The sequence below is a fragment of the Artemia sp. Qi Xiang Cuo genome, chromosome 11, assembly GCF_049724085.1.
Source record: "Artemia sp. Qi Xiang Cuo chromosome 11, ASM4972408v1, whole genome shotgun sequence".
NCBI lineage: Eukaryota > Metazoa > Arthropoda > Branchiopoda > Anostraca > Artemiidae > Artemia > Artemia sp. Qi Xiang Cuo.
The window spans coordinates 39,186,565-39,208,018 of record NC_142804.1 but is presented as its reverse complement, the minus strand read 5'-3'; the positions used below and the strand labels follow the sequence as shown (position 1 = coordinate 39,208,018).

Below are 21,454 nucleotides of genomic sequence, written 5' to 3'. Positions count from 1 at the left end.
TGTAGAAGAATTGGGCTAAAAAAAATGCACAGAGACGTATGCGCCACAGTGTATTATTACTACCTCTGAAACTGGGAAGCTCAAAATGAATTTTTCCGATTTTTTCAAATAGATTTGTTTTCTCAGAATTTTCACTCGACATCTTTTTTGGTCTTTTTTGAGCCAAAATTGTTGTTTTGTGCACCAGCTTTACTGCACAAAAAGACACTTTGTTGTGGCACAATCCTTTTTGCTACTTAAAAAGGGTACTAGAGCTTTAAATTTCTATTGGGATGAGTCTTCTTTCGAATTCCGATGCTCTTGGATGATTGCTTCAATGTGGCCACCTGCAGGGAAAAGCATCATCAAACAAATAAACACGCATCTATGATCATACTTTTCCACACACAAAAAAAAAAAAAAAAAAAAAAAATAATCGCATTTTTGTAGATAAGAGCTTAAAATGTCTGCAGTAGGGCTCTCCATTAGGCTGAATTTGATGGTGGAATTGTCATTAAGATCGGTCATGTCTTTGTGAGGGCTTTCCTCATTTTTCTAAAGTTAGGTAAATGTTCTGAGGCTTGTGGGTAACTATAGCAAATTTTGTATATATATATATATATATATATATATATATATATATATATATATATATATATATATATATATATATATATATATATATATATATATATATATAATCACCATTAAAAGCCAATTTTTATTATGTATCTGTTGTTTAATACCTTGTTTTTAGAGTTTTGGTTACAATTAGCTTGAGTTGATTCTTACTTACATCTTGTTACCACCCACTGTTTAATTATAGACATTTTAGGGTCTAGATTTGTCTTTATCTGCTATTTTAGGCTGAAGGTAGTAAAAAACAACTAACGTTCATTAATGACAATATAGTCTTGGAATACAATCTATGAGTATTTTATGCCTGTGATATTGCGCCTACAAATTTTCGTATTTATAAATAATTATTAGCTACCCTACTCATGACTGCCTTTTATTCAACAGAGTCAATATAGTTTCTAACCTTTGGTGAGGACTACTGTTGATTAGATAGTCTGGGCTATTTTCACTTTTATTAGCTCCTTTTATTTTCTTAGAAAAATCTTCTTTTAAAAAGATCAATTGCAGTTAAGATTAGAAGATTTAGATGTTACAAGATTATATTTAAGGTTAAGCTGGTATCAGTACCTCTCTGGTTGATGTAGTTAATCAAGAGGAAAAGCGAATGTTTTCAGTTGTACTCTAGGAATTATTGCACATTGAAGATACTCATTATTCTAAACCAAATTTAATATTACCAATTCATTGTACCAATTGAGTATTGCAGCCTAGTTGTACCAATCTGCTTTTTAATCAAAATACTAAATGAATACACATTTGTAAATAGAATATGTCGCAGTGAATTTAACATGTGGGTAAACTTGTCTCTTGTCCTAAAATCAAGTTATTTTCCCAACCTTTTTCGTAGATTTATGTGCTTGTATTATTTAAGGCGCATATGGAGCAATAATGGACGACGATAGTGCTGCTGACAATTTTTGTGAAGAGGACATTGATCAAATTCTAGAGAGACGAACTCAAGTAATTGCAATTGAGTCTGAAAAAGGTTCTTCGTTCTCCAAAGCGACTTTCTCTTCTAAGAGGGACCGGATTGACATTGACATTGACGATCCCGACTTCTGGAAGAAATGGGCCAAAAAGGCAGAAATTGATGTAGACAAAGATGAAAAGGTTTTTTTTTGTCACGTTTTTGTATTTTTCCAGGGTTACCTTGTGGATAGTTTGGCTATTAATCCCAAACAGAAAGAAACGGAACAATCATAATTGGGTTTTGAAAGGCCAAACGAAAATACTGAAGAAACACACAAAGCGAATTTTTCAATAGAACAGCCGGCTCTCTTCTTCAGCGTGAACAAAATAATATAATCAATGAAAATGCCAAAGAAAAAACCAAAAAAACAAACGCGGAAATTCAACAAAACCAATTAAAAACCAATAAAAAAAAACAGCCAAAAATTTAAAGATAAATAAAATTCAATAAAAGACCGAAGATTATAAGAATTAAAATCAAATACCAAACAACCATAAAGTAAGTTATTCGCCAATATCTGTGATTTGCACAAAATCCAAAAAATTCCGAACTGTCATTGTCGGATACTAACGAACAACTCAATTATCTTCGTTAACCCCAAAATAGCGTATCTTGACTTCTTTAAGCTGACAGTGGAGGCAAACATACATGTATATTTGGATAGGGGTGATTTTTCACTTTTGAAATATTTGATGATATCTATTCTACCCCTAAAATATTTTGGTCTAAAATTGCTCTTGTTTAGAGTAGAAGAATTGCCCTTTTCTAAAAGAATCTTGTTGGACTAGAAGAATCCCTCTGCCCCTAAAGGAGATATCTTATGAAACTCATATTCCAATATTTTGTTGTTTGACCACATAGAAAAAAAGTAAAGAAATACCATATCCCCAATTGTACTTAAAAGCAAAAATATTCTTGTTCTTCCTGCAGCCCAGAAAAATTGAATTTTTTAAGGTGGAAAATAAAGTTTGGGGCGGAGGGTCATGAAGTGGAAAGTTGACCTTGGATTGCTATAAAATATATTCATAACTAGGAGGTTATGATAACTTTTTTTTATTATTGAGGCTTCATTCTTATGAGTGTTCAATTTTCTTTAGCCTTGAGTGAAACCCTTATAAAATAATGTGAGAGTGACTCAAAAGATGAGGATGAAGCTATTTTAGTTGTAATTAATCAGTTTAGATATGAAACATATTTTATATTACCTGTGCTCTGTGAACAACTCACTGCTTGAAAAAACTCCATCAATCTCTCAACCAGCCTTGTCTTGAAGGACGATGTTTGTGTTCTAGACATGGAGAAGAATCACATGAATGGGATATTTATGTCTCCTTTTCCTTCAAGATTTGACTTAAAAATGTCGTGAGAGACGCATTATAGCAGTGATGCAATATATTTGTTCCTGCTTAAATATTTGTTTATTAGATAATTGAATTGTGCCAAAGTATTTATTTTCTTCTAAGGTTTTGGCTATTTATATTCAATTCGCAAACTAGTTTAACTGTACATTGTGCCTCTTGCCTATCTGTGTGGATCATGCTATATAAGAATAATCAACGAAATATTCGATTGTCTATCTCCATTGCTTGATTTTAAAGTTGTGGATTATTTTCAATTTTGATCTTTTTGATATCCCGGAACTACTTTATAAAATTAATCACGAGTGATTAGCTACATAAATAAACCCAGAAGTACGTTCTTACTGTTTAAGAAAGCTTTTGGGGTCATCTAATGAAACTGAAATATTGCAATTGGACAATAGCCTTGCAAATGTCATTTGCATTTGGCTAGCTAAAATGCATGTAATATATACCTCTGGAAAGGGGATCAACAAGTTTTGTCCATGAGAAGTTTTAATTATGCATAAAGGTGTATTGTGGCCCGATTACCCCAATTTCTAATTCACCTAATCGTTTTTAGTATATTGGGAAGTGGTGGGGCAATTCTCATCTATGGTCAGCAAGGAATGCATCTAAAAATACTGTAAAAGATTTTATATATATATATATATATATATATATATATATATATATATGCATCTATTGTCCACTATACAGCACGGTATTACAGTGGAATGCAAAAAAGGAAGAAAAATCAAAACTTTAAACAACATAGTGCATAAAGCTTCGAAAAATACCCAAATGTCTTTTTAAACATAGTTATGACGAAACTTTGACTTGTAAAAATACTATTAGAGTAACCATTCATCAATGTAACTTAAAAGTCCTTTTTTTCCTTTTTCTTGTCACCAGCTTGTAAATTTGTAAATATTAGTTACTAATTTTAGTTCTATTTTTTCTAGTTGGAACTCATGATAAGTGAGCCAAGAAAGAGAACTCAAATCCGACGCTATGGTGAAAATGAAAATACGGAAGTTTCTGAATTGGAATCGTCCAGTAAATCAGGAGGATCTGATGGAGAACTTGAAGGGGGACTCACAGGAAGAGCAAAAAGTAAGCTTTGCTTGCATTGACTTTTTTCTTCAGTAAATATTTTTCTGGTATTAATTGTGTTAAATATATATATATATATATATATATATATATATATATATATATATATATATATATATATATATATAATGGATTACGAATATTTACCGACAGTTCATTTTTTTTTTTGGAAATTGTAGTTTTTAAGTTTAAATCTCCCGAAAGCTCAGCAATTCCTGTTGAGCTTTAAGTGGCATGTGATCAATCTCAGTTAAACCAATACAAATTGGATTTTGAATCCAAGCTACCTTTTTTGAAATAATATTTAATATAAAATATGTACGGAACTAGGTTTCTAGCGCTTTTAAGTAATCTACAATAAATTTTGCAATAAAAGTTTTACAATGATTTCTCATTGTAATTGTAGTAATCATCTAATAATAAAGCTGTATAGACGGAATCTATATCCTTACAAAGATTTGAAAATAAGTCACTGTTAAGGGCGTGGCCCTTAATAAAATTTATAATCTTAACGGCATTCCGAAGCACATCGTTCAAGTATGGTGCAAATTTTTTTTGCTGCAAGGGCCTCTCGGTGAATAAGGCAGTGAGTAAAAGTTATATGGTCATAATGAGTAGCCTGAAAAAATGATTTAAAACCATTGTTTTTGCCCATGATCACTCTTGCACCATCTCTGCATATTCCACAGCAATTTTCCCACTCTAAACCTTCAGTCTTTAAAAATTCATCAACTTTACAATATATGTCTTTTCCTGTAGTATATTACAAATATTTGACTTTAATATTTAAATATTTGAATCTAATATTTAAATATTTGACTTTAAAATATCTTGCAACCCCATAAGTTTGCTACGCGACCCCATTTGGGGTCGCGATCCATAGTTTAGGAAGGCCTGGCTTAGGGTACTAAGTTGGAATTTTTAAAGAATTATGAGGGGGATGATCAAGATAATTTCTTAAACCACATTGGCCTGACATCACATAAAGAAAGAAAAACGAGCAAAAATGGGGTTTTTATAGGCCAAATGAAGATACTGAAAAAACGAAGCGAATATTTCGAGAGGAAAAACGCCTCTCTTCTTCAGCGCGAAACGAAACGATGTATCAATAAAATCCAAAAATTAAAAGAATTAAAACCAACTACCTAACAACCATAAAAGCGAGTTATTTGCCAATATCCGCGATTTGCACAAAATCCAAAAAATATGAACTGCCATCGACGGATAATAGCAAACAACTGAACTGCCAATCGCGGATATTGGCGAATAACTCGCTTTTATGGGTGTTAGGTAGTTGGTTTTAATTCTTTTAATTTTTTGGCTTTTATTGATACATCGTTTCGTTTCGCGCTGAAGAAGAGAGGCGTTTGTCCTCTCGAAATATTCGCTTCGTTTTTTCAGTATTTTCATTTTGCCTATAAAAAACCCATTTGTTCTCGTTTTTATTTATTTATGTGATGTCAGGTCAATTTGGTTTAAGAAATTATATTAGTCTTGCTTATGGGGAGCATTCAACCGATGTTGTCACTACATTCATATCTCTTGTGAGAAAAAAAGCTAATTTGATTAATCCACAGCGTCTTCTTCATAATTGTAAAATGAACCGTATTTTACCCAAATCAATGCAACCTTCACTTCACTTAAACACACGTAACGAACGGCAATTTACAGAACGTACAGGGTTTGATGTTTTAAATCATGTTATTAGTGACTGCAAAAGCAAGCGCTACCGGTTAAATCTGGGTATCATCAGGCTAGAGCGAGAAATATTATGTACGCTTTCTTATGCTGATTTTCATCAAATTAAGGCTATTGCTGAAAATTCTTTTCAGCATGATTTTGGGATTTCTAGACAAAGACTTTCTGAGAAATTACACTGTTTAAAGTTGGAAAAACTCTCTAATATTCCACCTTTTGTCCCAAATACGTTTCCTGGTCCTGCTGTGATAAATCTCAGCTCCACGCCCCTTACAACAGAGCAAAATCAGGTTCTATCGAAAGGATTGAAATTTTCGATAACCCCTTCGAAAATACCTTATAGTGAAATTATCGCGAACACAGAGGGTGCTTTTCATGACTCTCGTGCGGATATTGGAGAGATTGCTGAGGTTAGAGCACAATTTGTTGAAACTTTGTTGGATTCACCTTCTATTAATAATCAAAATTTAAAAAATTTTAGTAAAAATGAACACCTGGTCTTACACGCACTACAAAAAGATCTTTCCAGGATTATTACAAAAGCCGATAAAGGAAATACTGTTGTTGTATTAGATTTAGATGATACCGACAAAAAAGTCAGAGAAAGTTTAAAGGATTCTAACACATATGAACAATTAGCTACCGATCCCACAGAAAAATTTGTACAGGAAGTCAGTAAAGAGTTGTCTTACCTAAAAGGAAAAGGTGAAATCACAGGTCAATTGTACAAAAGGTTTTACCCGCGCGGGTGCACGTCCCCTCGCTTTTATGGTCTTCCTAAAGTTCATAAGCCCGTTAATCCACTTCGACCCATTTTTTCTTCTTTTAATTCTCCTACAGAAAAAATAGTAAAATTCTTATCAGTGATATTTCGCCCACTAATTCAGGCTCAAAAATCCTATATTAAAAATTCTGCTGATTTTGTTTCCAAGGTAAAGCAAGTTTCGGTTAAACCAAATACAAGAATTGGCATTTTTGATGCAGATTCAATGTATACCAATTGTGATCCTCAAAAGGCCGAACTGTTTTTGGAGCAAAAACTTAATTCTAACAAGTCTATATCAGAAAAATCTAGTATTTCAAAACAGACTCTTCTTTCGATTACAGCCCTTTGTAACAGAACTTACTTTTACTTCCATTATCTAGGCATTTTTTATAGACAGAAATATTGGCTCTCCATAGGTGCCCCCCTTTCTCCAATACATGCTGATATTTTCATTGAAGACCTTGAAGAAAGGGCTATTTTGCAAAGTTCTTGTAAGCCTGAGTTTTGGGTTCATTTTAAAGATGAAATTTTTTATTTATGGGAGCATGGTGACGAGTCTCTGGGTTCTTTTCTTCCCTTGCTCAACTCCTTGGATCAAAAACTGAAATTTACTCAGGAATCAGAGATAGAGAGGCGTCTTCCTTTCTTAGATGTTCTGGTGCACCGAAATGATTCATGTTTAAAGTTTAGTGTATATAGAAAGCCCACACATAATGACCGTTACTTAAGTTATTCATCCAATCATTCTCCTGCTGTGAAAAGAGGAGTTGTCACTTCTCTAGTTGATAGAGCATTGAAAGTTTGTTCAACACGCTTCTTGGATTTAGAGCTCAACCACCTTAGAGATATTTTATTTGGGAATGGTTATCCAATTAGTTTAATAAATTCTGTAATTGCAAAACGCATTAAAAGATTATCAGATAGTTCCACAGAAAACACAAATCAAAGGGAAAATTCAGTTTATCTTGGTCTCCCATACATTAAAGGGATTTCAGACCACATTTCAAAAAATCTAAGGAAAAATAACATTTACACTTATTATAGACCCAGAAAAACTATCAGGTCCCAAATTTATCAAAGAAAAGACCCTATCCCGACAGGTGAAAACTCCGGTGTCTACAGAATTCCTTGTTCGTGTGGTCTTTGGTATATTGGAAGAACTAATCAGCGACTAACAGATAGATTAACTCAGCACTCTAGTTCAATTAATAATACACTTAAAAAGCGGAAAAAAACAGAGAATTTTGACTCTGCCCTTGCAGAGCACATTTTTGAAAAACCAGACCATAATATTTTGTTTAATCAAGCTAGTCTTATTTCGAATGATAAAGGTATTGTCCAGCACTACAGAGAAGCTGTTGAAATTTATAAATACAAACATTTAGGTCTATCTTTAAACAGAGATTCCTGTGATTTAATAATAAATTAGTCATATTTCGGTTTTCTCAAAAGAGAAGCCGATACTTTAGTGATCCCTGAAATAAACCTTGAACCACTTTCCCAATCATCTAATCAAACACGTGAACAACCCCTTAGGTCTCAAAGGGTGTCTGCAAGAAATGCCTTAATTAAAATCCGAAATCAAATGACATAGTTTTCCAACTTACTTAATTGCTGGTTCGTTTTGTTTTTCGAGTGAATGAATTGATTCCTTTCCTTGTTCAGTTGTTCGCTAGTATCCGTCGATGGCAGATCATATTTTTTGGATTTTGTGCAAATCGCGGATATTGGCGAATAACTCGCTTTTATGGTTGTTTGGTAGTTGGTTTTAATTCTTTTAATTTTTGGCTTTTATTGATACATCGTTTCGTTTCGCGCTGAAGAAGAGAGGCGTTTGTCCTCTCGAAATATTCGCTTCGTTTTTTCAGTACCTTCATTTGGCCTATAAAAACCCCATTTTTGCTCGTTTTTCTTTCTTTATGTAGGGGGATGATCAATGGACGAAAAGGCAATAAGTGCACACTACTAATACTACTAAATCAAAAGACACTATGTGCATTAAGTTGAAACTTTCAACGTATGCTGAGGTTGATGTTGCAAAAAAACGAATGCTGCTATGTGCATACTGCTGCTAATGCTACTGCTACTACTACAACTATAGTGAACCTTTTAGTGAATCTTTAGGGGGATGTTGAACTAAATCAAAAAACACTATGGGCATGTAGATTGTCAAAAGGGTGTACCAGCAATATCTCAGGAACGGCTTAAAGCATTAAGTTATAACTTTCAGGGTATGTTGGGGCGAATTTTGGACTAACCAGAAGGCACTATATGCATACTTCTACGTTTTATGTTGAAACTTTCAACATTTAATTTAAAAAAGGCAATAATAAACTTCAGTTTCAGCAGATACAATTGCCTGTTAAAATTTAAACTAGTAATAACAAGAAATTACTATTAAAGAGTAAATTTACTAAATTTACCAATACATGCGTAATACGTAGTAAATTTGATGGTAATTTTACTATTAAAGGCATAAAACAAATTATATTATAAATGTTTTCTTTTGTACTTATTACAACATTGAAAATAAACTTCAAAAATTAGGGTAGAATTAAATTTGACTAAATGTAGTAAATGCGAAGTACGCAGCAAATTTACTGAATTTACTTTTTTGGAAAGTTTTTTAAATTAAATGTTTTCAATGTTGGAATAAGTACAAAATAAAATATTTGTAATATTATTCGTTGTATGCCCCCAGGGCATAAGTTACAACCCTTCCTCCGGTCTCTGGGGGTTATGTTGACCCCAAAGTTTTTGTTATATGATGGTTTGGGGGGGGGGGTAGATGCCGTCCAATCCCTTTTGACTCATAAAAAGGTCACTAGAAATTTTAATTTCCAATCAAATGAGGTCTCTGAAGTTTACACCACCATCTCTTCTATAAGAACCATATAGACCCCCAGGGCTTAACTTACAACGCCTTCCCCTGGGTCCTGGGGGGGGGGGGTTGTTGACCCCGGAGTTTTTTTTATCTTATGGTTGAACTATTTTTAACAAAATTTCTATCTCATAATTTTTATCGGATTGGTTTGGATAAAAAAGGGCGTAGGAGGGGGGGGGGATAGTTGCCCTCCGAATTTTGGCGACCCTGGGGGGGTTGTGGGGGTTGTTGACCTTTGAATTATTTTTAACAAAATGGCAATCTCAAAATTTTTATCGGGGGTATTTTGGGGAAAAAGGGCGTGGGGGGCTAGTTTCCCTCCGTTCACTTTTGACTCTTAAAAAGGGCAAATTTTAGAAAATTCCAAATTTTTTCAGATAGGAGCTTGAAACCTCTATTGAAGGGTTCTCTAATACGTTGAATCTGATTGTGTGATTTTCATTAACATTCTTTGACTTTTTGGGTATGTTTTCCCCTTTTTCCAAAATCAGGCAAATCTCAGGCTCGTATCCATTTATGTGTAACAACGAGGTTAGTGAAACTTGTATATTTAAAATGGTATACAAGTTTGACATTGTTAACACTTCAAACTTTTGCTTTAACAATACGAGTGGGCATTCTTTTGATTATGTAGGCCTGTTTTTGTGGTTCATTCCCAAGGGAAAAGCCGAGCCTCTCCTCCTCCAGAAACTCTGGATCTACCACTATTTCAAAGGCGTAAATATAAGATTATGTGATCCCTCCCCCCTTCCAGAATTTATATAAATTTGTGCTGCTGTATTTATGAAAATTAATGAAAGAAGAAAACCACGCTTATTTACAGTAGAAACGTATAACTGCGCTTCTTTACGATTTGAAACACTATTTTGTAAGTCTGAAATTTCCGAATATCTCATTCTCGGCTTGGTGCGGCGGTGAGTTGTTAGTAGTAGTAGTAGTAGTAGAAATTCCCAAATATCGCATTCTCGTACACTAAAATAAAATCGGGAACAGAAGAAAACCGAGTCAGATAAAAACAGAAACCGGACAAAAAAAACAGGTAATCTATTTCTGTTCTGTTTTTTGCACGAACAGAACAGAAATAGGAACTTTGAAAACAGAACAGAAACAGTGCCCATGCTTAATTCGAACAGTAAAAAAATTATAGTCTGACGAAATTGACGAAATTCCTTACAATAGGAGGGTTTGAACCTGTCCACCTTCGATCAATGCACACGCTCTCAGCCACTCGACTATCGTAAGGTATCTGAATGTCAAATTTTTCTAATACTTAGCTCACCTTCTTTTCATAAAGAGTTATAATACAGTTACCAGTTATAATAAAGTTACCAGTAACCAAAATTACCAACGAACTTAGAAATGAAGGGAGTTTTTTGGTTTAATAAAAGGTAGTGATATTCTTTTTTCCCTTTTCTTTGTATGGAAGTGAAAAAAAAAAAAAAAATTTCGATCGCGAATTTCTTCCACAACATGACTGTATATTAGCTTTTTTTCATTTTTTTTTCTATTCCTAAATTATTAGTATAATTTCTGGTTTTATAAGATTTACCCAATTACTAAGAAACTGACTTAATAGTAAATTTAGAAATGAGAAGGGTTTTGAAGTCTGATAAAAGCTAGTGCTATTCTTTGTCTCCCTTTTTTTATGTGGAAATTAATCAAATGATATTTTTTTTTTGCAAAGTTCATCTGTACCATGTCTATGTTAATACTTTTTTCTTCTTCCTTCTTTTCCAAAACTACTAATATTATTTTTTGGTAAAATTTATCGAGTTTGTTATATAGACAAGTGGTTACGACCACTCTAACCATGGTAAACGCTCTAACCATGCACGCTCTAACCATGGTAAACCAGATTCGAATTCTCGTTATGTCATGATTCTGAACCCTGTGGTAGCACAGTGGATTTTTGCACCACTTGGCAATACAGGGCCTGGGGCTCCATCCCCGCTGCAACAGTTTGTAGTAACTTGATAGTACTCATCTACGTACGAATTCTGTTACGTCACCCTTTGTGGGACTAGGATGTATGACACCCCTGGTCTCGAAAGAAAGTCTCATAGAAGGTAGTCTTCAGACAGTGCTATATTTCTCACTTTCACCTCCCTCTGTTTCTGTTTTAGGAGACTATGTTCCTGTACTAACTGTGTGCACGCATATTTATGGTTTGTTTAACCAAATGGTGTAAATGAAACTACAGGTTGCCAACTCTTTGAAACAAAATTCCTCAAAATTACGTTAACATTACACGTCCTTGTTTTTCTTATGTATAAAATGAGCATTTTAAATGAAAACGAACTAAGTATATAATATATCAAATTTGTTTAATTTAATAATAAAAACTTTGCACACCACCTTTTTATTTAGGTGTCAAGGGAGTAATATAGAAAGAACTAAGATAAGGGGGGGGGTCGTTTCCTAAAGTATAAACTGTGAAACATTGAATGTCTGACACTCCCAAAAAGGAAGTCTATTTACGCCAATGCTTAGGAAGTTTCATTCACTGGGATTAATAGCCTGGCCAAGAGAAGATATATACCTTTTGAAATAACTGCAATAATTATAGAAATAAAACTTACCGAAAATTTTTAGTTTCAATTTGCGTGGGGTTATCCTGTTTTCAGGCACGTAGGGCTATCCTATTTCTGTACCTTCCTCTTGGAGGTACATTTGACCTCAAGTTTTACTTAAAGGAGTTTTTGACCCAATATAGGGGAAATTCCATCTCCTTATTTGAAGGTATAGACCTTTTCACAAAGTCAAACTCACTGAAGAAGAGGCAAAAAACGATGAAATTATTAAAACTAAAATTCTGAAAATAAAAATTTAATATAAAAAGACCAAAAACTGTCAAAAGAGGAAGTTGATATTCGACAATCATTCTACAAACAAAATAAACCTTAAAAAAAAATCTTCGTAGTTCTTGCATGCAGGGCCGTGGAGTTGGAGTTTTAGTAAATTTTGCTGCATGGAGTCGGAGTTCGTAAATTGAAAATCTCTAGAGTCGTTGTCGGTTGTAACGAATGAAATCTATTTAAATGAAGCTTGAAATCATGGCTTTGGATTCAGGGTTTTAGTAAAAAGCTTTTGAATGAAGTCGGAGCCAGAGTCGGGTATAACTTTTAAAATACCCCACAGCCCTGCTTGCGCGTTTCTCGATAAATTTTGTGTTTTTTTTTTTATTTTATTACTTTATCATAAAAACAGCTTGTTTCGAAAATTTTTGGAATAGGCCATAATTATGAAAGAGATGGCGTGAGTGGGTCCCGGGAAAACCCTAGAAAATACAGAGAAGCAAGGGTAACTGACATATTTCATTTTCATTAGTTGCTGTTCTACCCTACAGATTATATGATAGTATACGTTTAGAATGTTTTATTGCTCGCGAACTTAAATCGCCTTTGTTAATTGAAAAGGTGTTATGTTACAAGACAGGAATTAATCGATTGAGCGTACTCGGGTTAAGAATTTGGCCCATGAAGCTGGCCGACAAAAGCCTAACATACCGCCTTTTGAATTACCGTTGCCGAAATTGTTCCTTGAGTGACCTTATTACCTCAGCTTTTTATTGGTAGAATTTATGGTGTTCTTGTGTTTATGAAATTTTTATAAGGTTTTTGAAATCATTAAAAAGGCAGATTATTTTAATTTTCGTTTGTCTGGCATAGTCCCGTCTTTAAATTAGATCAGTGGCTCTCTAACTGTGGTACGCGTATCCCTTGGGGGTACGCCAACATTTTTAGGGGGTACACGGCCAGCCAACAAAAAATAAAACAACTCTAGGACTGGAACTTTTATGTATATTTGAGCTATAGTTTACTTAGTACTAGTAACTGAGAAGGGGTACTAAAAAATTTTGTAGGAAAAAAGGGGTACAGTGTATAAATAAGTCTGAGAACCACTGAATTAGATAACAAGAATTGCTTAAACAAAAACGTAACCGGGTATAGTTTTCTTATTAATTAGAAAACTTTCTGAAAATGAAGTTTTTCAAGAAAAAGTAAAGAGCGATATTAAACTTAAGACTATCAGGTTATGAGGGCTGATCCCAGTGTGAAAACAGTTTGACAGCCCCATTCCGCTCTGGGCCATAAATATACTTTTTAACGGTTTGGGTATCTACCCTTTTCGTAAGATGAGCTACTTATCTTCCAACCTCTCCCATTAGGTGTCATTGCTTAAGATGTGCACCGCCGTTATTTCGCAGTGCCCGTGTGTGTAATGTGCTCGGGGGGATTGGCCCATGGGGTTCCTTTTAGTCTAGTTTGTCCAATATAATGGTGTCATTCCTATTTGACCTGGTCGTGGATATCCTTGGGATCTTCCAGGAAAACATTGTTTTAAAAATCGGCTAGGAATCATGCCAATACAGAAGAAATAATAGAACGCCTGGAATTTTCGTTGGGCCTGCCAGGGGTGTGAATCTTGCCATCTGAGCGCTAGAAAAAGGGATGGTGTGATGTCAGAGGCGTGCTTGTCCTAGATATTCTATGGTAATTTTTCTATTATTACTAATTTTTAGCAAGACCATTTTTTAACCTCCTTTATTGCCTAGCCGAAGTCCGGATGCCGCTCCCAGAATGAGTAGACACTGACCAAACTCCAACGCTGTCCGCGGTATGGGCGGGAAAAGGAATTTTTCGAAATAGAATTTCCCGCCTTTGCACGTTTGGATATTTTTGCTGAAAAATATCTCCTGGGTTGCATGAGGGCTGAGACAAAGGAAGGTTATGAAGAAATCGGGGATTCGGTTGAATGTGGATTAAATTAAACGGGTTCAGATGCACGGTTATAAAATTGGGTCCCATTTACATCTACATCAGAAGGGTGGGGGTCAAACAGAGGTTTAGTTGAACGGGGTTAGATTAAATGGGTTGTGTTGTACGAGGGTTGATACACTTGTGGGCATAAATGCAACATGCCTCCCTTGTGGATTTATTGAGAGTCCAAGCTAAAAGTTACATGTTCTTAGAATTTCTGAAAATCTATAGGAATATTGAATCTCCTGTTTCAGAGGTCGAATGCCGTATAAGGCAAGTTCGTTTCTAAAATGTACTGCTAATCCTATAAAGTTTAAGGAGGGCTGCCATGAAGGGCGTATCCAGGATTTTTGCTGGGGGGGGGTGTTAAAAAAAACTTTAGTAAACGCATCAAAAATTTGTTTATTTGCACTTTTGTTACGTTTTTACGAGTTTCCCTCTTTGCACTAAAGTTCTATGTTTGAAGATAAAAAAAACTTGTCTCAATAAGGACTGGTCAGTCACCAGCTGTCATCCCCTTAGCACCAATACTGCATGCTTAGTCCCTTTAAAGGAAGCGAGGCCAGGGGTTAAATACCTCCCTTCACATTTAGCTGAAGCATCTCTCTTAGAAAGTTTAAAAATATGGCCTTTGCAAGTTTTTGTGCTTTAGGTTTCCCTTCTCCCCCTAAAAGATCCACAGATCCTCACCCCAATACCTGGTACCACATCTGCTCAATAATCTACACCCGTTATTTTTACTGGATAAACGGTCTAATAACGTTTGATTTACTAAACTTTTCATCTGTTGCCACTTTTCCCATCATACCAGATATAAACCATAAATCTAATCTGGATGGTGGTAAGTTACAATGGCTAAAAATTGCATTCTGACAAAGAAAAATTACTGAATAATATTCTGTAACAAGTAAACCGCTATAAGGGTCGACAATTCACGCATTAAACAAGCGCAATTTTTCTTTTTTTCTGTCTTTTTTTTTAAGAGAGCATTTATTATCTTCTGGTGGTCCTTTATTCTCTGGGGCTAGATAGAGTATAATTTCGACGGAGTGAAGTAGTATCTTTAACTCTTAATAATTTTGTATGGAGTTACTGAGTTTCCATATTGTTAGATCAGATTACAGGCCGCATTTAATCGAACAGTTCTTGTCATAGGCAGCGCAAAAGCGCTGCTTAAGTAAAGAGCGATGTTGGCACAATGTATTATTTTTTTGCTTGGTCTTAGACCAAGGCACTTCGTATCGAAGGAGTTGTCGTAGAAACCTCGAAAAGGGCTCAATCAATTGGAATTTGGAGTGGCTTGTGCCCTTTTTAATAGTCGAAAGTGATTGGAAGGCAACTAACACCCCTTCCACGCCCACCATTTGCACACATACATCCAATCAAAATTTTGAGATAGCCATTTTGTTCAGCGTAATTGATTTCAGATAGAAATTATGTTTTTGAGGAGGACACTCCCCCACAACCCTCAGGGCAAGGGTTTTAAGTTATGCCCTCGGGGCATATAAGAACGATGTTGGCAAAATGTTTTATTTATTATATTTTTTTTTTCTCTTAGACCAGGGCACTTCGTATCGATGAAGTTGTCGTAGAAACTTGGAAAAGGGCTCATTCAATTGGAAATTGGAGTGGCTTGTGTCTTTTATAATAGTCGAAAGTGATTGGAAGGCAACTAACACCCGTTCCACGCCCACCTTTTCCCGAAACACATCTATTAAAAATTTTGGGATAGCCATTTTGTTCAGCGTAGTGAATTTCCAGATAGAAATTATGTTTTTGAGGAGGACACTCCCCCACAGCTCTCAGGGCAAGGGTTGTAAGTTATGCCCTGGGGGCACATAAGGTTTTTATAGAAAGTGTTGTAGAGTAGAAGAGTAGAATATTTTTATTTATAACACGTACATAAATAAATGTCACAAAACAGCGCACATGCCTGGTGGCATACTTTAGAGCTGAAAATATTGCCAACGAAAATACACAGCCATTTTCTAACTAAATTTTATAACAACGAAAAAGAAAATCCTAATGAACAAAATGCTTAGCATGTCATAAGATATTTCTTCACCAGTCTTAGAAAATGTCGCTTGTTGCTGCATTCTCGAACTTATGCTGGAATTGAGTTCCAGATTTTTGGGCCAATGTGACAGATGCTGAATCCCGCTCTCGATGTTGGGCGAATTTTGCACGAAAAGTCTGAACGATGCGTGGTAGGATAATTATGAAATTGAGAATTAGTTGAGAAAATGCCGGAGAAATTTACAGGTAAATTACTATATTGATAATCGTGACAAATACTAGAGATATAAATTAAATGAAGTTGGTCCAAAAAAAAAAATTCCTGAAGTCCCATATAGGTGTCTAACTGAAGTTCTGCAATCAACATTAAAAAGAATCCTCATTGCTTTATTCTGAAGTATTTGGAGAGATTTGAAAACAGACGGAAAGGTAGATGCCCAAACCGAAATGCAATTGAGAAAATATGGGTGGACGAAAGAATAATAAATATATTTTAGAATAGCTTTAGTAAAAAAGTGACAAAGACGAGTTAGCATGCCAACATTTCGGTAAATTTTGAACGACAGTGTGTTTGCATATTTATGAAACGACAAATTTTCATCTAAAATAAATCCAAGATATTTGAACTGATATACCCGTCTTAATTCAAGACCATTCAAAAAAAGAGAGAAGGTATCTGACACTACTGATCCAGTTCGCGAAAATACCATATATTGGCATTTTTTTTCATTAAGAGCTAGTAAATTCCTTGAATACCAATCAGATACAGTTAGTAACTTACTTTCGAGGTTTTGGAAAAGAACTGATAGGTCCCGATGAGGAGCAAAAATTACTAAATCATCAGCAAACATTATAATTTTACAAAGAGGCAAAACTTCTGGAAAATCATTTATAAAAAGAATAAATAGAATAGGCCCAAGAACAGAGCCCTGAGGCACTCCGTAATTAATTGGAAAAGTTTCGGAACGGAGATCACGAGATTTATCAACACAATCTAGTCGTCACCCGGAAAGGTAAGATGCAAAAAATTTAATAGCTTGCGTTGAAAACCATGAGACTTTAGTTTAGAAAGAAGCAACGGATGATTTACGGTGTCAAACACCTTTTCGACATCAAGAAAAATCGCCAAAGCGTGTTGACCATCATCTAGTGAATCATTAATATTTAGTAAAAGCTCATGAATTGCCAGTTCAGTTGACTTTCCTTTTATAAAACCATACTGAGACTGTGTAAAATCTTACTATCAAATAAATATTTTTGTAATTGACTATTTGCAAGTTTTTCCAAAATTTTGCTGAAAACTGAAAGTAGAGAAATGCCTCTATAATCTGAAGGGTCAGTTGAACTCCCAGCTTTAGGTAATGCTATAACATTTGCTTTTTTTAAAATCTCAGGAAAAACCCCATGCATAAGTGATAGATTAAAAATATGTGCCAACAAAGGTGAAATGCTTTACGCTATTTGCTATACGGTTTGAGCCGAAAATCCAAATTCGTCCTTAGAAAAACTCCGTTTAAGCTTCAGAATAACTTTTTCAATCTCATGAGGCTTAATCTCAGAAAAAGAAAACGAATTTTCCGCATGTTGCTCATTAACTGGAACAGAAAGGGAATTCAGTTGCATATTCATAGTCAATGCAAGTCTAGAACCAATATTACTGAAATAATCTCCAAAAGCATTTAAAATTTCATTTGGCTCTGTAACATTTTCTCCATTTAAAACAAGGCAATTAACACTAGTATTCTTACGACTACGAGGACGTATCTTTTCATTTATCAATTGCCATGTTTTTCTCATATCCGATTTATACTCCAAAAATTTCTTTTTATAATATTTTCTCTTCTCATGTCTGATAATTGAATTTAGCTTATACCTATAAAATCTTAATTCTACACACGACTCAGGTGTCTGTAATTTTAAATAATTCTTAAATTTTCTATTTTTATGTTTTAACGATGCCAAAATACCTTCAGTAATCCATGGGTCAAATTTCTGCGCAAACTTTCCATGCGAAACTCGTGTTGAAGAAGCCCGATCCTGCAGTCCCATCATTTGATCAATAAAATCTAAAAGCGCAGCATTTGCATCATCTGAGCCGTAAACTGAACTCCAATCATGGTCACCAATTAACTGACGTAGAACTTTACAATCAATCCATGTATATCGCTTTTTTGAATTATCCATTGTTGAATCTCGATGTTGTTTATTACTATTCTTTAAATTTAAAAGAACACTCACTGGAAAATGATCTGACATATCAGACAAAATTACTGACGATTTTTCTGCATCAAATAAAACAGGAGAGAAAAATATATTATCTAATAATGTAGCTGTGTTAACTGTAACTCTTGTCGGCAGAGAAATACTTGGAAGAAAATTAGAACACAACATCATAGTTAAAAACTCCTTATTATTTCCAACATCGAGATTCAAAAGATCAAAATTAAAATCACCCAAAATAATAACCGGTTTTTTCAACGCTTCCAGATTTTTCAACAGCGGTTCAAAAACTTCAAAAAATCTTTTTGGGTTACCCGATGGAGATCGATAAACAGACCCGAAAATAAATGGATTACAGCCCAAAAGTACAACAACAACAAAAATAGTCTCACATAACCCTTCATAAAATACAGACAAATCACTGAGAATACTAAAAGACTAGTCATCACGAATATACAGCATCTGACCTCTCGCATTCTGACACCTTGTACGTGAAATACACTTCATCCCGGGCAGATCTAACATTGTAAGGGGTGTACTTAAAAAAAGGCTCATTTCAAGTTATTTTTTGTCAAGTTCCACTTCCCTTTTTTTTATTCCTTAGTCCTTGAACATTCCAAGACACAAACTTGACCACGTTTTCTCGCGTATGGCCTGCGTACTGCTAATTTGTGTTTATACTTTGATCAGCTGCAAGATTGAATGGTGTCTCTGGAGGAATTCTCTGTGATTCCCTGAAATCCATCCTGGAGTAGTCTTTACGTGTGTTATATTTCGATCTTCCTATATTACCACGGTACGGACTACCACCACTAGTATAACCTCTTCCACGGCCACCACGAATATTTTTTGGATGATTCCTTAGTAGATCATCGGGACTGATTATTTCTGAACTCTTGGTCACTGGGGCATAGCTTGCGCATCCACATCTGTACCGGTATCGCTGTCTTCACTACCGGAATTTTCTCCCCCCCCCCCGAACTTTTAAAGTGGGGCTGATTTACTGCAACAGATGGCGAGGGTGGTGCCGCTCTACTAGGAGCTTGGCCAACACTAGCATTTTAGCCTGAGGAGCCTGGTTTACGATGCTTTTTAAAACTTTTCCAACTGCCAAATCGTACATAAACGTTCGCCCTTCAATGAACAGCTTGGTGCCTCTGAGTTTAGCAGTTCTTCCTTCCGCTACATCCCTATCAAGCAATGGCCTTAAATGCCCACGGGCTTCCCTTTGTGCGTAGGTAAAATTGGGAGCAAATTTAACTCTAAACATCCTCAAAGGTCCATTATTACGTAAGATGTAATCGCGCAATTCTGCCACATTAAACTTGATTACCACTGGTTCAGTAGCACCCAATCGGTAAACGTCCTTAATTACATAACTTGATATATCAAGAGATCGAACAAAGCTGTTTCAATAGTTCCATGACTTCCTCCTTTAACGTTTACCAGGCTGCTGTGATGGTATAAAATACTACAAAATAAGATTTGCCCTCCTGAATTCTGCTTCTAACAAATCCGCTCTGCGATTTGTTGCCGACAAACGTTCAGTCATAGCACTGATCTCTCTTGTCATTTTCTCGTTATTTTCTAAGGCTTGAGATAATTGTACCCGGCTAAATTCCTGGTGTATTTCTAAAATGTCCGAAGACTATTTCGGTAGGAGATTCAACTTAAAACTTATCTCCTGGAGATGTTGGTTCATCGCCGCTGCTTCCATCGCATTTGTTTTATCAAACGCACCGCTATTCAAAAATCCTTGTGCACTCGTTCACTGCGTGTTTTGCATTTTTTGCGCAAAAAATCACTTGCAAATTGCAATACAAAGCGCCATTCTAAAGAAAAGTCCAATAAAGTCCAAGGATAATCAAGTTCGTTCGCCGGTTGTAATATATCACTATGCAAATTGAAATACAAAGCGCCAATCCAAAGAATAGTCAAATATCAAAGTCCAAGGATAAGCAAGTTCGTTCACTGGTTGTAATATTAATTACAATTATGTTTACTCAAGAAAAGTCAGTCGCGCAACAAATTTCACCTGTAATTTAATCCGTTTAGTTAAAGAAACCAGTTCTTTATGGTTCAGAGACATATATATATATATAATATATATATATATATATATATATATATATATATATATATATATATATATATATATATATATATATATATATATTTTTTTTTTTTTATATATATATATATATATATATATATAATGGATATTATTATCAGGAGGATCTGGTGGAGAACTTGAAGGGGGACTCACAGGAAGAGCAAAAAGTAAGCTTTGCTCGCATTGAAACTTTTTTCTTCAGTACATATTTTTCTGGTGTTAATTGTGTATATATATATATATATATATATATATATATATATATATATATATATATATATATATATATATATATATATTACAGTCACCATCAACCTATTAAGGCAATTATTACGAGAAAATCTGACACTTCTAGAAAATGCTGAAATAGTTAAATTCAGTTGCATAGTCATGTATCATAATTGAATAGATAGTGCCTAATTGATATTAATAATTTTAAGTAAAATGAATTTTATACTCTTTAGATTCTTTGTTAGATTCTCTTATTTTTCTGTTTTCCTCTCACTCTTCCATCATCCCTATAAATAAAAAAGAATATCATCGTTATATTTGCAATAAAAAATTTTTGGGTGTCTGTTCTTCTAGAATTACTCGATGATGTCGCTGCTCAAGTCAGGGATCGCAATCCCATAGATAATATGGAGTTTTATTCGTTGAAGAAAAATTAAGTGTTTATGTAGGAACGAACTTTTTATTTATTCATTAACGGATTTCATTCCAATATACATAGCAGTGCTGATTTACATGTAATACAAAAGCTTGGTAAAATTAACGCACATGTCCTAATTTGCAATTAATTATTTATATATATATTCCAATCTCGGGTGGACATTCGAAAGGCTCAAAAGTAAATGGTTTTCAAGTAATATTAAAGAATACCTGTATTTTGTTTCTAAGTCTACTATTAACTCAGAAGTTCCTCTCGCACAAATAAGAAGTACGATTGGAATTAATGT

The 21,454-nt window shown here is 34.6% G+C and overlaps 1 protein-coding gene across 1 annotated transcript in view; it reads left to right on the top strand.

The window, feature by feature from the left end:
* The window catches only part of kis (chromodomain helicase DNA binding protein kismet), a 111,071-nt gene that overhangs the window by 57,566 nt on the left and 32,051 nt on the right, over positions 1–21,454 (top strand). Inside the window, 2 exon segments of the mRNA XM_089096769.1 lie at positions 1,490–1,728; positions 3,891–4,041. Coding sequence (XP_088952895.1) covers positions 1,490–1,728; positions 3,891–4,041 — 390 coding nt within the window.